The following is a 15,548-nucleotide window of genomic DNA, read 5'->3' on the forward strand; positions in this document are numbered from 1 at the left end:
AGATACGTTCCTTAGAGACAAGAATGAATGAAAGTTTTAAAAAATCCTGGAAGTAGTAGGTCCTTACAGTGCCATTCAGAAGCTGATATCAAAAATAGCATAAATGTACAGCTAACACTGGATTACATTTTAGAGTATAAGCATGATTTTAAAAATTCTTTTGGCAGCTGTTGAAGAAGAGAGTCCCAAGATACAAGCTACCATAGTATCCATAACATTGTGGTACCTACCTGCCAAATAAAACAATAACAACAATGATGCACATTAAATGTTATGGAAGCATCTCAGCTTTTTACTAGGTTTATACATCAGCACCACTATGATAATGAAAAAAATGCAAAAATCATTGACAAGAATTAAAAATACTGTGTTTATCTAAAATGTTATCATTCATATTAAACAAACAACAAAAAAAAAATTTGCAGTTTTACCATAAACTGAACTGTCTAAATAAAGCACTACAGAATGAGCATTTTGGGGACAGTAAGGAAATTCTGTTGTTAACTCATAATAATCAATATGCTGAGAAGTAAATTTCTAGTGTATTGCAAAACACTGTTTTATCTTTGAGAAAAATATCCATAGAGCAATACATCAAATATATTTGCTTTATCTGTTTCATTTTGACCATCTCGCAACACCCAAACTTGCTGATGCTTAGGAAATGGTTCCAAATTTTAAAAATATTTTGGGAATATGCTTGTTTATCACCACACTGCTCATCAGTGATACTTCACTCATTTCAGATGCCTGTAGTTGCCATTTGCCTTATTTCTTACAGCACAAATCAGCAGAAGTATCTATTGTGACTAATGCATTTGTGCCTATCCTTATCTGACTAGAGGGTTTTTATGGCTTTAATAACCCATTTGGTATGCTGTACTTCTATCCCGAGCTGTTTGCACCGCCAAACAAAGGAAGTCTTTTGCACATAATGTGGATACAGTGCTGAGAAATTACTTCCTCACCCCGGCATCCTCTTGACTCTTCAAACCGCATTTTAAGCAGTGATTAAATGCTCATTTTGTCCCTCGGAGTAATGATCTCATTCTAGCTTTCTGAAAGACCGTCGCAATCTACTGTAATGAATCTGCAAACGTAAATCTGAAGGACAGAAACCTAGTTCAGATTTATGCTCTCAGCCCTTAATATATATCCTATGACATTCAGTAGAATACCTTACAAGAAGGAAAGAAAAGAGCCTCGGGCAACGTTACAGGGTTAGTTTTACCTCAAGTTGATTTTTACTGATGAGATTCCTACCTGTAATAGATTTAATGGTTTCAGTGGATACCGTATGCCCAAGCAGGTCATACTGAACTAAACTGGAAGACTCTTCAGGAACTTCCACTGACTTCTCAGGTCCTTTTGTCCAGGTATAAATCATTTCACTCTTTGGATAAGCATCTACAACACAGCACCAGTTTGCATAAATAGGAAACTTCTCACACTTTACTAAGAGCCCAATCCAAACCTAGTGAAACCAAACGGCAAAACTCACACTAACAACTTTAGAAGATACCCTTCATGTTAAGTTACCCCCAAAAGCCACCCTCGGAGGAGAATAAATAGCAGCTAAGGTCATATATCAAGTGTCACACACAAACTCACTTCACATTTTAACATGAATTCTAAACATGAGTTCTTTCTGGATCAGCCCTTATTGGGCATGTAAAGTTTATCTTTAAATTCTTTCAGAAATGTCTATCTAAAATTTTATCATTAAAATATACTAACATATAAAAAAGAGCATGTATAAGGAGGATACATTTTGGAGACTGGGTGCACACTTCTTTACAATAAAGAATGATTATACTAAAAACTATACTATACTAAAAACTATAATATTTTAAACTTGTGTTTAAAATATTTGCCAGAAACCAGAGGTCAGTAAAAAATTCACAATAGCCCAAAAATAAGCACACCCAAAGAAACATTTTACATTTAATACAAAAGACATAACTTAGGGCTAGCACTCAATCCCTACACAGCCCAAACTCCTGTTAAAATTAAATTAAATCAGTCTTGCGTTTGAAATGGCTACATCTTATTTCAAGTTTCACTGAGGAAAATATCAGATTAGTGTCAAGCGCAATTTCTGCTGGCTGGTGATTCTGCCTGAAGAAATATGCCTGTGGAGAAGCCCCCACTATTGAAGATCCCCTATCGTACAGCTGATACCAAAGCCAAATCTGGCAGTACCTGGTCTCCAGTTTCATCGTAACAGGGATGAAAAACCTTATCAGAGCAGTGTCTTTAATATCCCCCTTTTGGTTGACTACCCAGCTGTTTAAGCTAAATTTATGCTAAGGAAAGACTATGAGGAGCTTCCAGCCATTTCTAACTTTAGAGCTCTGGGGCCAAGGAAAACAGATTAATGTCTAGCCACTGACTACATCGGAGTGTAAAGCAGAGAAGTCAGTGACCGAGGAGGCTTAGAAGAGTGTCAAGATAGTTAATGGAGTGCACCAACCATCCCCTGGTGGTCCCACAGGTCTCTGCTGTGGATTTAAATCAGGGGATCATAACTACCTCCCTCAGTTGTTATGCAGTATGTCCCAAAACATTCCTTCTAGCCAAAGTCTGGACATTATCCAAAAATCTATGTCTGACTTCAAAGCAGAAAAGGAAAGTTACTTGCACTAAGATTCCTCTCACCAGTCTAAAAATTATTTATCTAGTCTAAACTTGCCATGCAGAGTCCCGTCATAGGCCAGGAGACAGACAAATACAACTAAAGATCAAATCTCTGCACACAACCTACACATCTATCTTAGGATGTCAATGTACCTCCACGAACTGTAGAGAAAGTCAAATAACCTGCTTCCCTAGGTGCCTTTTACCTGGCTGTTGTAAGTTGAGATGGATCCCACCCTCTTTGTCTTCTCCAGAGAATCTCTCACTTCACTGAGTATCCAATTCCTGCCTAAGAACCAAGAAAAACTTTGTATTTCAAGCAACCGTGTAGCCAGAATAGTGGGGTTTAACAAAAGAGCTGAATCACTGCCTGCTTTTCAATTGTCTGCCTGGGTTTCATTTTTGAGGCACTAAATAAAATTCCCAAGGAACTTAACAGGAGTTTTGTCTGCATAAGGATTGTGTATCAAGACTAATATTCAGAAAGTTTAGTAATTGCTCAAAATCTACTTCTACTATTTAAATTCTGTAGTTACAAGAAATTTCATAATTGCAACTTACAACTCCCAAATTTGAGAGGACAAGCATGACCATCCATGGGAAAATCCACTAATCTCATGGGACACTCTGCACTTATTGTAAGCCTATAATGGAACAAATTAAATAGTCTCTGGTTGCCATTTTGTCTAGGCAGTATAACTTTTGCATACAGTAATTGTAAGAAGCCGAACAAACACATTAGATACCTCATTGTGTACAGGATGGTGCCATTTCTCATGATTCTGAAGAGTTTATTTGGGGCTGTCATATTATGTGCAACAGACTTTTTCCCATTCCTGAAGAAAGTGTCAGGAGTCCACACCTTTGAAACCATCAAGTTGTTAAGTCTTAAAATTTCAATAGGGCCATCATATTTTAATCTTTTGTCTACCCATGTCTGACGGAAGAAGACATCCATTGTATATTCCTGTATTAAATTGCAGAAAAACAAAGATCACATTTGCATGTGTGTTTCCTGTAAAAAAAGAAATCCCTCAGGAGCAGAGAAATCAGTAGTAAAGAAAATGCTAAGTCCACTACACAAACATATTTCCACCAATTAAAGTGTGTTGTGTACTTCTTGATAGCTTAATTTCCCACATTAGTCATATCAATAAATTGCTACACATATTTAATCATTAAAGAATCATTAATCTAATTAGGTTGCAGGAAGCAGGCAACTAATTTGTAGTCAAGCATATAACTGGAAACAAAACGATCTCTGACAATAAGTGTCAACAGAGTTTTAAAGAAAAGATATCCACGGATTTTCTGCTGCTGGCTAAATTAAAAATACCAGGACAAACGATTACTTCCACATTAAAGTTAGGAAAGAAAATTGAATTTCAACTCATGGAAAGTAAGCTTTTAACTGAGGAAACCTAAATATTTCCTTTGCCATGTCCATAAAGTATAGGTAATAAATTATATATAGACTTGCATATATACACATTTGTTTTTAACTACGTAACTATCCCATTAACTTCCTCAGAAAAGCCATTCAGGTGCTGCAAAGAAAACATGCAAACAACAACTGCAGAACTGCAGACACAGGCACATCATGAGAAATCATATGTGAATGAATGGACAAAGGAATGCATTTCTCATCTCAGGAAGCTAATGCATTTCACAAAAAAAGCATCATGTGGCATTGAAAAAGGTAACACAGATAGCTTTAAGTCCTTTCTAACTTACAGTTGTGATTTTGTTGTTAAGCCAAACAGCGTTTCCTGACTTTATTTCAAACTGTTCTGCATAATGTTACCATTGAAACTACTTGTATGGCCATATCTATTAACATTGGCAAGGAGGCACGTCTACTAGTGTAATGCATCTTAGAACTACATCTGTCGTCTTTTCCATGGCTGCATCCTCCACTGTAGTTTATAGTTAATCTATGAAAAGTCTCTTTTCTAGTGTCATTTCTTGCTGGTGACTTCATAGCTCATAAGTAGCAGTTTCTGTTATTAGCTTCTATGTGACAGATTTTGTAATATAAGATTTCAACTGTTTTCATTACGCTGGGTACCAAAGTAACCCAGCTCTAAAAAGACATTCTGATCATCCCCTGTACTGAGACTATATCACACTTTGCTGTTTCAGCGAGTTTTATGAGTGCAGCCACATTCAGATTACATTGGGTCACTAATGGACACATTAACTAAAAATTATTCCAAAAACAATTCCTGGATCCCTGAATAGCCTCCTAACTAATCCCTAATGATGAAAGGGGAAACATCTGCTGTAAACTCTCCTTTTGCCAGTTCCTTACCTACCTTCAGTCCATATTGTCACTCCTGCCTTCTCCAATATAACTAATTTCCCATGTGGCACCATGTCAATGCTTCAATGAAACCTGAGATATGCCATGCAGCCCTCATTTTTGATTTGAGGTGCATATTACTAGATTTCCTTGGGACCAGATTTTTTTACCCTTTGTCACACTGAACGGCATCATGCTGTACACGACAACCATTGAAGGGGTAAGATGCATTTCAACATGAGACTGCTGTCATGAATGTAGCCCTTGAAAAAATATCTTGTTATCACATACCTTTCCACGTGATAGAACCAAATCAGGAGCACCACAAAGTGCACAATAGCACTGTATGGGAAGAAAGTTACTGCCCTGAAACTGCCTTTCCCTTAAAGAAGTTCAGTTCAGCACATATGGCCATGTTATTTCCATGGGATTTCTTGGATATTTTATAAAAAAGGAAACTATTCTATGATTTAAGGGTATATCGCTGGATTATAGAAGTTGATGAGAGTTTTGCTGCATCTGACCTCAAATGAATGCAGATGCCGTTCAGGCACAAATAACATTATGTGCAAATGTAACATTTCTCTTCTGTGACTATTTCCTGTCTCTCACTTTGATGTTCAATTTCTGCAGACACTTATGAAAACTCTTATCAGTCAAACATTTGCTGAAAGTGATGCTAAAAGGGGCACAAAGATCAGCAAAGGGCATTCATCTGAAATGAAAACATCAACAAGTATTTGTGAAATGATGTCATTATTATTCACCTGAGAATAACACAAGTTTCAGAAAGGAAAAGCAATTTCAAAGATATTACATGTTTTCCCCACAGTAGACTGACTTAGATGCTCCCCGCAAGGCCTGATTCTGCCTCTACACCATGAAAGTCTGTTTTAAATCCTATGAAGTGAATTCCTTAAGCCAGCCAAAAACCAGTGAAAGTGTGACCAGAATCAGGCCTGATGTATCTAATTATAACCTGTAAATTAAGCTGTTACTAATCTTGCCTACTTTGCATGATTGACAGAACAGTACAGATGAAGCATCCACTCCTTACTGCAGTTAATGGTTTCTCAGAACCAGGAAATGACATTTTAATCCCAGCAATACATACCATTTCTACATCAGAAACAGGTCCAAAACTGGTGACATATATATCTGTTTTGACTTCAGTAACAGGACCTAATGTACAAAAAGGAAGTGAGCAAGAAAATTTGAATTTTGCAGGTCAACAATTCCCATAAATGATCCTGGTATATGAACAGTTACCACTTTGAGGGTTCTGTGGACGAGCAAGAGCAAAATGCAAACACAGGTCATCTCAGATAAGTCTCTAATAACAAACACTGCTCAATTACCTTTACCACATAAATAAATCAAAAGCAGCATTTCCGTGCAAATCCCCATTCAGAAAACCAATGTTGACTCAACAGATAAGAAAACAGATGCCAAAAAATTAAAAGGCTCACTGAAAACACCATGCTAATTAACAACAAGCACTGAATTCAGGAAATCCACATTCCCCAAGGCATTTATTACTAACATTTGGTCCTACTGGTAATAACTGGGCTACAGATACTAGCATGCCGTGCACTGGGCAATTTAGTACTGCAGGATCAAGAACTGCATCCATATCCTGAGATGTGCTTAAGTGCTTTAATACTAACAATCAAAATAAAAGTTGGATATCTAAGCATTTTTGAGGGTCTGAGCCTAGGTCCACATGCTATTACAAAGCCTGTCTTGAAAGAACGAGTGATACTTAGGACACTGTTAATAACAGTGCACCAAGCAGAGGTCTTGCACTCTCACAGCTGGGTAGGGCATAGCAACCATCAGAGAAAGCAGTTTCATTTTAACGTATCATTTCCTTTACTACAGGACAAAACACCTTGAAATTGCAGATGGGCGTTCACTCTACAGTACACTCTACAGTTCCTCTTAAACCAAAGAACACATGCACTAATTTCACTGGGATTTAGGTCTGTTCCCAATGTAAAAGGCTAGAAAGCTGCTAATCATTACCAGTTATGATGATGATTCTGTGATCAAAGCATTAGCTAACGGTTTAATTCAGGCAATTAATTCACATCATAAATTTAAAAAAATCTACTGATGGTCTTACCAAACAGTATCTGCTTGAAAAAAAATTTATGAATGATCTACAAATTCACAACCACAGTTTCTAAACCCCTACAACTGAAATTTCTAAAGAGGGTAAGTGGCTCAAGTCTGTTAATTCAGGCTTTGTCATAGTACTTACAATCTAAAAATGAAAGGAGGAAAGACTTAAGACTGTTAGCAGCAACAGAATATGTCCCTCTTGGAAAGAAAAAAGAAAAAAAAAAAAATCACTGTTCACAGATGTCACTGAATCAAATGTTAAAAGGAGAAAAAGAAATAAGCAACTGGAAAACAGGGAACCTATACTTCTTGCACCTAGAACAAGTGTCAAACTGTGAACAAAAAGTAAAATAAAACCATGTAAAATTATTTCACTAAACAGTTTGCAAGTTATGTAGAGAACAGCTAAGAATTTTTCAGCTAAATGTCAAAAAAACGACTTCGCTGGAAGTTAACAGTTTCACAGAAGGACATTTTTTCAAGATAAAATCTAAAGAAAATTCACCCTACAACAGTTGGTAGCTCAGCAGTCCCTGGAAAGTTGGCTAGTTTGGCATGTCTGTCTTGAAGAGGTTTTAAGAAGAAACTCCCAAGTTCCAGATACCACACTTTCATACCATGCTGTTTGTTTTGCAATGGGTTGCTTTCTACACATGTCAAATGGTAGCTGCTCCCCTTGCCACAAATAACAAAGTGTTCATTAGGTCAGGGAAATCCATGAGTGGTTAGACCACTCATTTTACTGACAATGTAGTCCAATGACATTTCCTGAATATAATTATTTCTGGAGAGCAGAAGAGCTCCAAGAGATTGGAAAAACTCATACCAGAGCTGCCAAGATAGAAGTGAAGACATTCATCTGCAGCATTAGAAAACAGGGGAGAAAAGCCCAGTCATACTTGTACGTAGAAATAGAAGAGATCCAATTGTATCTGACCTCCCATAATCACAAGACTATAATTTATCTAGGGTTGGTTTAAATATATAAATATTTATTTCACCTGGACTTGAAACGTTTCTGAAATCAAAGTTCTACAGAAATGAAAAAGTCATTTTCCCACATAGCTCTAACAAGAAAATGCAGGAATTAGTCTCTGTTACTCAATAATAAGAGAATACTGAATATTGCACTCAGTTCCTGAATCCCTTTCAAGAACTGTTTTATTTGTTACTTCTAAGAAACTAAATAGGAATATTCCTCAAAAAAAAACCCAGACCTTTAACTGCTTTCCTCTGGTGATATCTTCTTTCCTTTAGCTCACAGAACACTGTAATTTTATACTCATATCAAATTGAGCAAAGGGACAGATTCTTCCCACAGGCATGAGCTGCTTCTCCTCAGGCATTGATTTCTTTTGTTTTATTAAATGATTACAGCTTCATGGGCAATAAGTGTTCAGAGGCTTTTTGCAAGTTTATTTTTTGGAGTTTCTCAGAAAGAAGGGGAGAGCTAAGACCAAGAAGCTAATCTCCAAATCAGCAAGCCTACAACTTAATGCTATTAGAAATCCTATAGCAGCAGTACAGGACTAAAACTATGCTTGAGTTCACTCTTTAGTAACTGCTATTCTGCTCTTAAAACTTTATAGATTAGTAGGGCCCATAAGAAGGAAGCAGGAACTCTCAGACAATAATGAAGCCACAAAATAAGGTGGAAATTAAAGTTTACTTTTAGTTGCTTGCCCGACACGATGGCAGTACAGTGACAAAACAAATGTTAAAATCACATTTTAGGCCACTAGAAAATGGCAGATGAATGAGGATCTAGAAATATTTTAGGCATCATAACAGTTATCCAGCCAGTACTGACATGCAAATCCTTGCTTTGCATCCAAAACCTTGGTCAAACAGTAAAATGTTTGGTAGGAGTGAAGATAGCAGCAAGGGACAGTGAAGCCAATTATCTTCCTAATGCTTTTTCTCCAATTGTAGCCCTGTCGTGCTCCATGTCTTCCACCTACATTGTCAGTTCACAACTGTTAAGGCCAAATCTTGGATTTTCTAGCACATCCCAGTACTTAATGCCAACCCAGGAGTATCTATGGTGACACCAAAAACTATTACTTATTCTTCTTGTTCTAGAAGAAAACATAACTCCAGTTGGTAACAATAGCAGGGGAACAAATAGTGAGTCATGCTTCTTTTTTTGTTTTTTTTAAACTGTTATTAATCGTGGGAATTCCTGTCAATGAGGAGGTGATCTGTAGTCACCTAACCTACTTTTACTGGTGATTTAAGCAGCCCTCCAAAATGAACGGGTTGCACCACTTAATCAACTCAGGTTCTGCAAGCAGAAGATCCTATTAGAATCCTTAACACTCTATTACTGACAATAAAATGCAGAAAGTTGTAAGAAGGCCAATTAACTTTAAATATGACCATTTGGGCTTATCCCTCAATGGATGTTCAGAAAGCATCTATCCACCATAAATCTTCAGGAATGCTGACGAACTATTTATAACATACTGGTGTGTATTTTTATGTCAATGAAATAGGAGGAGAGTCCTACACACTGCAGTGGGAACAGTTAAGTCTGAATCACTGCTTGCAAGATAATATACTTTAAAGAAGCTCAGGCAGGATTAAAAGCAACCCCTGCAAAAAGCCAGAATAGTTCAGTGTTAGATAGAGATGTTACATGTGGGCTGAAGAAGCGATGCCAGGCCCTAACCCTGCAAAGAGGAACATAAGACAGCTCTCCCATGCATTTTATGCCAACATATGGGTTGAACTGCAGCACAGCTCCCAGTGAAAGACTTTGGGCTCCATTATCCCCGCGTCTCCATAGGCAACTGTCACTGCAGAGATCTCCACTGTATGTAAACACTCAAATCCTGCACAGGCTTTCTGTATATTGCAAATTTTGCCATCAAGAGTCACGCAACCAATCAGGAACATTAGCAAACGGATCTGTACAAAGGTTCCAACATACAAAGTACAATTTAAATGCTAAGTGCAGTTATTGTTGCTATTATGAGATCAGTCCCAGGATACATAAACTACATGAAATTATATTACATCAGTTCCTACAGCTACATCTAAAAAAAAAAAGTAGCTGCTACAGATGCAAAGAAAGATTTGGTGCTTTCTCTTTCCAAATTCTTGCAGCTTGAATAGGGTTGATATCTTTTAAGTGAAGAAAAAAAAAAAAAGAAAAAAGCCATCATATGAAGCATGTTCTCGTTTCATTCTATCAGAAAGAACAGCCGAGGACATCTGCTATATGTAAGATTTCTGTTAGGAAGCCAGAACAACTAGGTAAGGCATTTTTAAAAAATTAATGTGGAATTCAAACACGTGGGCTACATTCTCTACCAAAAGACAAATACAACAAACGCAGCAGCACACAATAACCTTTGTCTCTGCGTATGTTCATCCATCAGCATGTCTGAACCCTGAAAAGGGAAAAAACACACCTCCAGAAATGAGGAGATTACTGTTTCTTTGCCTGTTCATCAGCAGATAATCTCTGCTGAGACAGCCAACAAGCTTGATACTGGTGCCAGTTTTCATGATGTGGACACCTGTCTACTAAGAACTGGACTAAGAATATTAGCTAATTTTATACAGGTCACTGAACAAGAGACAGATGGTAATGACTTCAAGCATTACTAACCTGGGCCAAATTCAAATCAGTCAACTACAGGTATCTAACACCATATCCTGTTAAGCCTTTGAGTCATCTGCTGTCACCAACTGAGGAAGACTGGACAACTGCCTGAAAAAAACCAATCAGCTTCACTTTACAATGCTCACTTCAAGTCCATTTGCAATCTAAAAAATAAAAATAAATTACAATATCTATTATGCTGAGCAATGGAACCTTGAAGGTACGCATGAGTTCCTAATAAAAGCAGATAATCACACAGATATTTTTCTTTTCTCTAAAAACAGAAAATTGTCTTTGCTCTTCAAATTTATTCTGTGTTTATTTTCTGACTAAAGTCACTCCTCCTGCATTGACAGGAAATGAAACTCTTCAGAAATGCTGTTCATCAGCTGAACATCCCACAGCCTAGAAGGGGTAGGGAAGCCTCCTCCTACCCTTCTTAGGGGAGACAATGGCCAACATATTTAATTCCACCAAAGTACTCAGCTGCACTTTCACAGGTACGAGATCATGAGAAAGAATATGAAAAGAGGAAAAAAAGAAAAAGCAAAATGAATGAACACGGTCCTGTTCCTTCTACTCATGAGCCAGTGTACGTGGCAACTTCCAAACAGAAAGCCACAGAGTTATCACCATTTCACTAGCTGATAGTGAGACTTGCAGCTCATGCCAGGCTCTACCGCACACAAATAAACAGAATCCAAGAGGACAGAGAGCTCCAGCTTTCACCAGCTGATGGGCAACCACACCACAATGAGCCAGTAACATGCTGTGGGTGATACTGTCAGCTTGTTTAGGGCTAATGTCAGTGGGTTTCACAGTCAACCTAAGAACCTTGGACAGGAGGCAAGTCACACACCACCTTCTTTCTTTGGTCTGGCCATACAATTGGCCATTAAAAGCAAGATGCCAGAGATGAGATGTTCTCTAAAAGGCACAATTCATTAAAATTAGCAGATACACGGCAGCACGCAGTGATGCTGCCCTCACCAGCTTCAGTCCCTCCATTCCTTCTTACTTCCCCAAGTGCAGGCTTAAGTGTGATGAAACTGTATCATGAAAGTTTCAAAGACACCATCACTTTTTTCAAAGTTACAATCCAATACAGGTTTGAATCAGATCTCACAGGCCCTTACTTATGTCAAGAGTTGCTCAGGTAAAGTCTGAAACCATGCAAGTGTTTAAAACAGTAAATCAGACCCAGGCCTTTTACTTCAAGTGAATAACGCTCCTTTCAAAAAGTCTCTGGACTTCTACCGTCACTTTGAAACTAATCACCAGTAGAAAGGTAATAAGGGGATTTTCAGAGAAAACCCAGCTTTTGCAACTTTCTATAGTTTTCCTTTGTCATACACAAAATTTTTAAAAGCAGATGGAGCCAGGGTATAACTAGAAATGCTTTTGCTGCAAAGTTTTACAGCTGAATCAAAATAGCACTATGGTAACACTCTTGAAGTTTTCCAGCAGATAATGCTTTTAATTAATCACACTACAAGCGGCTTCTGTAAACACCCTATTCTTATAGAGTGGCTTTGACCAGGAAACCCACATGCATTACAAATTGCATTCTGAAATTCAGGATAATGATATAATGGAGCATACAGTGTAGGGAATGGAATTGACTTCATTTCCACCACACAATTTTCAAACATCATACAGCATTACTTTATTCATTAGTCCCTAAATACTTTCCCTCTACCGAAATTCAAAACTCTTATGCATTTAAAGTCTTCCTGACAGCACTTGTGGGTTTTTTTTCTTTCCTACATGAAACTGCCCATTCTGCTTTGTTTCATTAAATTTCTAGGTGAAATCTCTTTGCTGCTCTCTTGCTTCTTCAGATTCCCTCCCCCCTGCCCCCAACCTAATGGGAACTTTCACTGAAATGGTCTTTAATAACCTTTTTCATAAACCCTTCTGTTTTTGTTTATTACACTACTAAATCTCACAGTGCTTAGCAAGTGACAGCAACTTTTTAGGTTTTTCAAATCCATTTAATAAAGTGAGTTTGTAATGCAAGCTGTCAATCCAATGACATTCTTCTACTAACCCTCAACATACACCACGCTCCTGCATAAGAAGTACCAAGACAAGCTTCCATATACTCCGCTGAGGTTCAAAACCCTCCTGAGAAACCTTTTCCACATTTGTAGCATGCTCAGGCAATTTAACTTCTCCTCCATAACTACCAAAATTTGTGCTAATTAATGATAGTGTGGAGAATTTGGATCCAGTTTTAGGAAATCTCCAAAATCCAATGTTTTCTACTTCACTCTGCATGCGAAAAATCTTCATGAATTGTTATTTGTGGCAAGTCTGGAAGATGCCAGCAAAATTCAGAATTTGGCTACCTCCCCAAATCTGATTTTAAACATCATTTGCACCAGAATTAGAAATGTTTTAATTAATTCGAAGTTTAAAATCAGCATCAGTCAGACCTCTGTGCAGCCTTTTGTTCTTAAAATAAAACCTTCATTTCATTTCAAGCCACGTGAAAACTAGATGGTGAATCAGCTTCAAGAATAAAACGAAAATAAATATTCTGCTGTTCCTCAGAAAGTGATGTAGTTCTAACATTACCAAAACACACTATACTTGCCATCCCTAAGTATTCCCATCCCCTCTGACATTTTGTTTGCTACGCTATAAACTAGTGAGTGACCCACTTTTAAGATGTAAGTCCCATTCATCATAAAGCTTTATCAGCAAAAAATCCCAAAATATAGGGAAAACTTGATTTGGATAGCGTATATTTTAATAACTAATCCATAATTATTACTCTAACTAATCCATACTTATTACTCTGAGTTATGTCAAAAAGTCAAATCTGACCAACTGCAGAAATTTCTTTTTTTGGTTGGTTTTGGTTTGGTTTTTTTAAAAAGTTGTTCTTGTCAAATCAGGTGAAGATAACTTTTGCTGTAAGGAGTCAGGGAGGCAGGCATCATTTTCAAAAATAAAGCATTTTTTCCCCCGTGTTTTACTCAGAAGTTCAAAACTCAAAGATGAGTGGTTTAGATGTTATAAGGAAGGAAGAAGCAAGAAGCAATATAATACCCATTTTGTGAAATATTCACCCAGAAGCGTTTTCCCCAGGCTGAAATCTGAGAGTTTTTTCCTCCCTTTATCATTTACTTTAATATTGCCATTATGAAAGTTCAAGGAGATACAATGAACTTTTTCTCCTTGATAGCATTTTGCTGAAAGTCTGCGACACTTATTGGGGAAAAAGATCTACTCTTTCAAAATATCCTGCAAAGGACAACTGTATTAAAATAAAAATCAACATAAACCGTATGTCATATTACATATTTAGTAGTTGTTTAATTTTGGAAATCTGATAATGCTCATAAAGCATCTTTGCTAGATGACTAATTAGTTGGCATTCAACCTAAAATGATGCCAAACATAGCACATCTCTTGTACGCGTGCAGAAGTGCCTGTAACCTCTCCACAGAGACTAAATTGCAAAAGGCTACCAGTTCCCAATGATTCCTCTGGGTGCTAATAAATTTAGCTTCCTTGTCACTTAATGTGTAAGCTAACTTACAGAAGGCCTCATTTATTCCATACACTCAAAATAATAAAGGAGTGATCAATGATGCCAAGTGTTGTCCTTTAACAATCACGATCATGCATGTGAGCATTGTATATGGCATGTGGGAACGTGTTGGCATACATGTCAGTGTAGATGGATCACGTGTACGAAGAAGGTACTTTGAGAGGAGGAAGAAAGTATTTCGCAACATAAACCTACGCAAGGATCTCATTCAATCCCGTATAGGAAGCAGCCTATAAAATGCTCGTTATAGCTTTGTGCATCATAAGAAGGGCTGTAGCATTTCTTTTGAAATCTTTTTTTTACTTTCAAATCTGTATTTTTAATATCTTCATTCCAGATTACAAAATAAACTTTTATTTCATCTGGATCCTAATGATTTTTGGTTCCAAGTCCCTACACATTAACATCAAAACCAATAAAGAACAGCAAGACTGGCTGCTTCTTCAGCAGCACAAAACTGCACCTTAACAGCATGGGGCATGAAAGGGGCACAAAACCCCCACATGCAGAGCACAGGTCAAGGCAAATTCGAGACTCCTCCACTTCTAATTCCTATACAGCAATTACGTCTACTACTTCTAAATCAAAGCTGGAATTCGAGCAACTGTGGTAAAGAACCGGTGTGCTCAGGCACCTGAGCTCTGGTTTTCCCTAACTCGTGGAACAGAACCCATCAAAGACCTGCCCTCTTAGGCTGGTAAAAGTACACTTTTTTCTATTAGGACCCGATCCGTGGCATTTAGGGGTCAAAACCTGCCCAGACCCAGAAGAATCTGGATGTCAGACAGGATCCTCATCAAGCCAACGCACACCGGCTTCAGGGCTTTTTTTTTTTTTTTCCAGCGCAACAGCAGCAGCCCGAGCCCAGGGTGTGGGCAGAGCAGCGAAGCGGGGGCTGAGCCCGGGACCGCCCCAGCGGGGCCCCCACGGCCGGGGTTACTCAGTCCCCTCGGAGCTTTCGGGGCCAGGCGCTGCCTCGCTGCCGGCCCTTCCCTCCCCGGAGGGCTCGGACCCCGGGGCGAGGGCGGGAGTGGGGGGGGGGAGTTGAGGGGGCAGACACACGTTTTCGGTCGGTAACGGGTCGGTACGAGCGGCGAGCACTGCGCCCGGCGGCCCCCCCCCCCCTCCCCGCGGCGCCACCGTACCCCCGAATCCCGGTCGCAGCCGGTTGTCATAGCCATCCAGGAGGCTGTTCAGGATGCTGGTGAAATTCTCCGGCCACAATTTCTCCTCTTTTTTGCTCTGCCCTGGCGGCCCGGTGAGACTACGAGGCAAAGAGGGAACGGGTGAGCGGAGACGCGGGGAGCCCGCGG

At 38.6% G+C, this 15,548-nt stretch overlaps 1 protein-coding gene across 4 annotated transcripts in view; it reads right to left on the reverse strand.

Annotated features, from left to right (window-relative positions):
• GABRA4 (gamma-aminobutyric acid type A receptor subunit alpha4) overlaps positions 1–15,548 on the reverse strand; it is a 38,805-nt gene that overhangs the window by 23,086 nt on the left and 171 nt on the right. For all 4 annotated transcript variants that reach the window (XM_050895471.1, XM_050895473.1, XM_050895474.1 and 1 more), the window contains exons 2-6: positions 15,381–15,499; positions 6,054–6,121; positions 3,384–3,604; positions 3,199–3,281; positions 1,264–1,407 (exon numbers count right to left, since the gene is read on the reverse strand). In XM_050895471.1, coding sequence (XP_050751428.1) covers positions 1,264–1,407; positions 3,199–3,281; positions 3,384–3,604; positions 6,054–6,121; positions 15,381–15,499 — 635 coding nt within the window. The remainder of the gene's footprint in view (positions 1–1,263; positions 1,408–3,198; positions 3,282–3,383; positions 3,605–6,053; positions 6,122–15,380; positions 15,500–15,548) is intronic.

The sequence above is a fragment of the Gymnogyps californianus genome, chromosome 4 (assembly GCF_018139145.2).
Source record: "Gymnogyps californianus isolate 813 chromosome 4, ASM1813914v2, whole genome shotgun sequence".
In the NCBI taxonomy this organism is placed as follows: domain Eukaryota; kingdom Metazoa; phylum Chordata; class Aves; order Accipitriformes; family Cathartidae; genus Gymnogyps; species Gymnogyps californianus.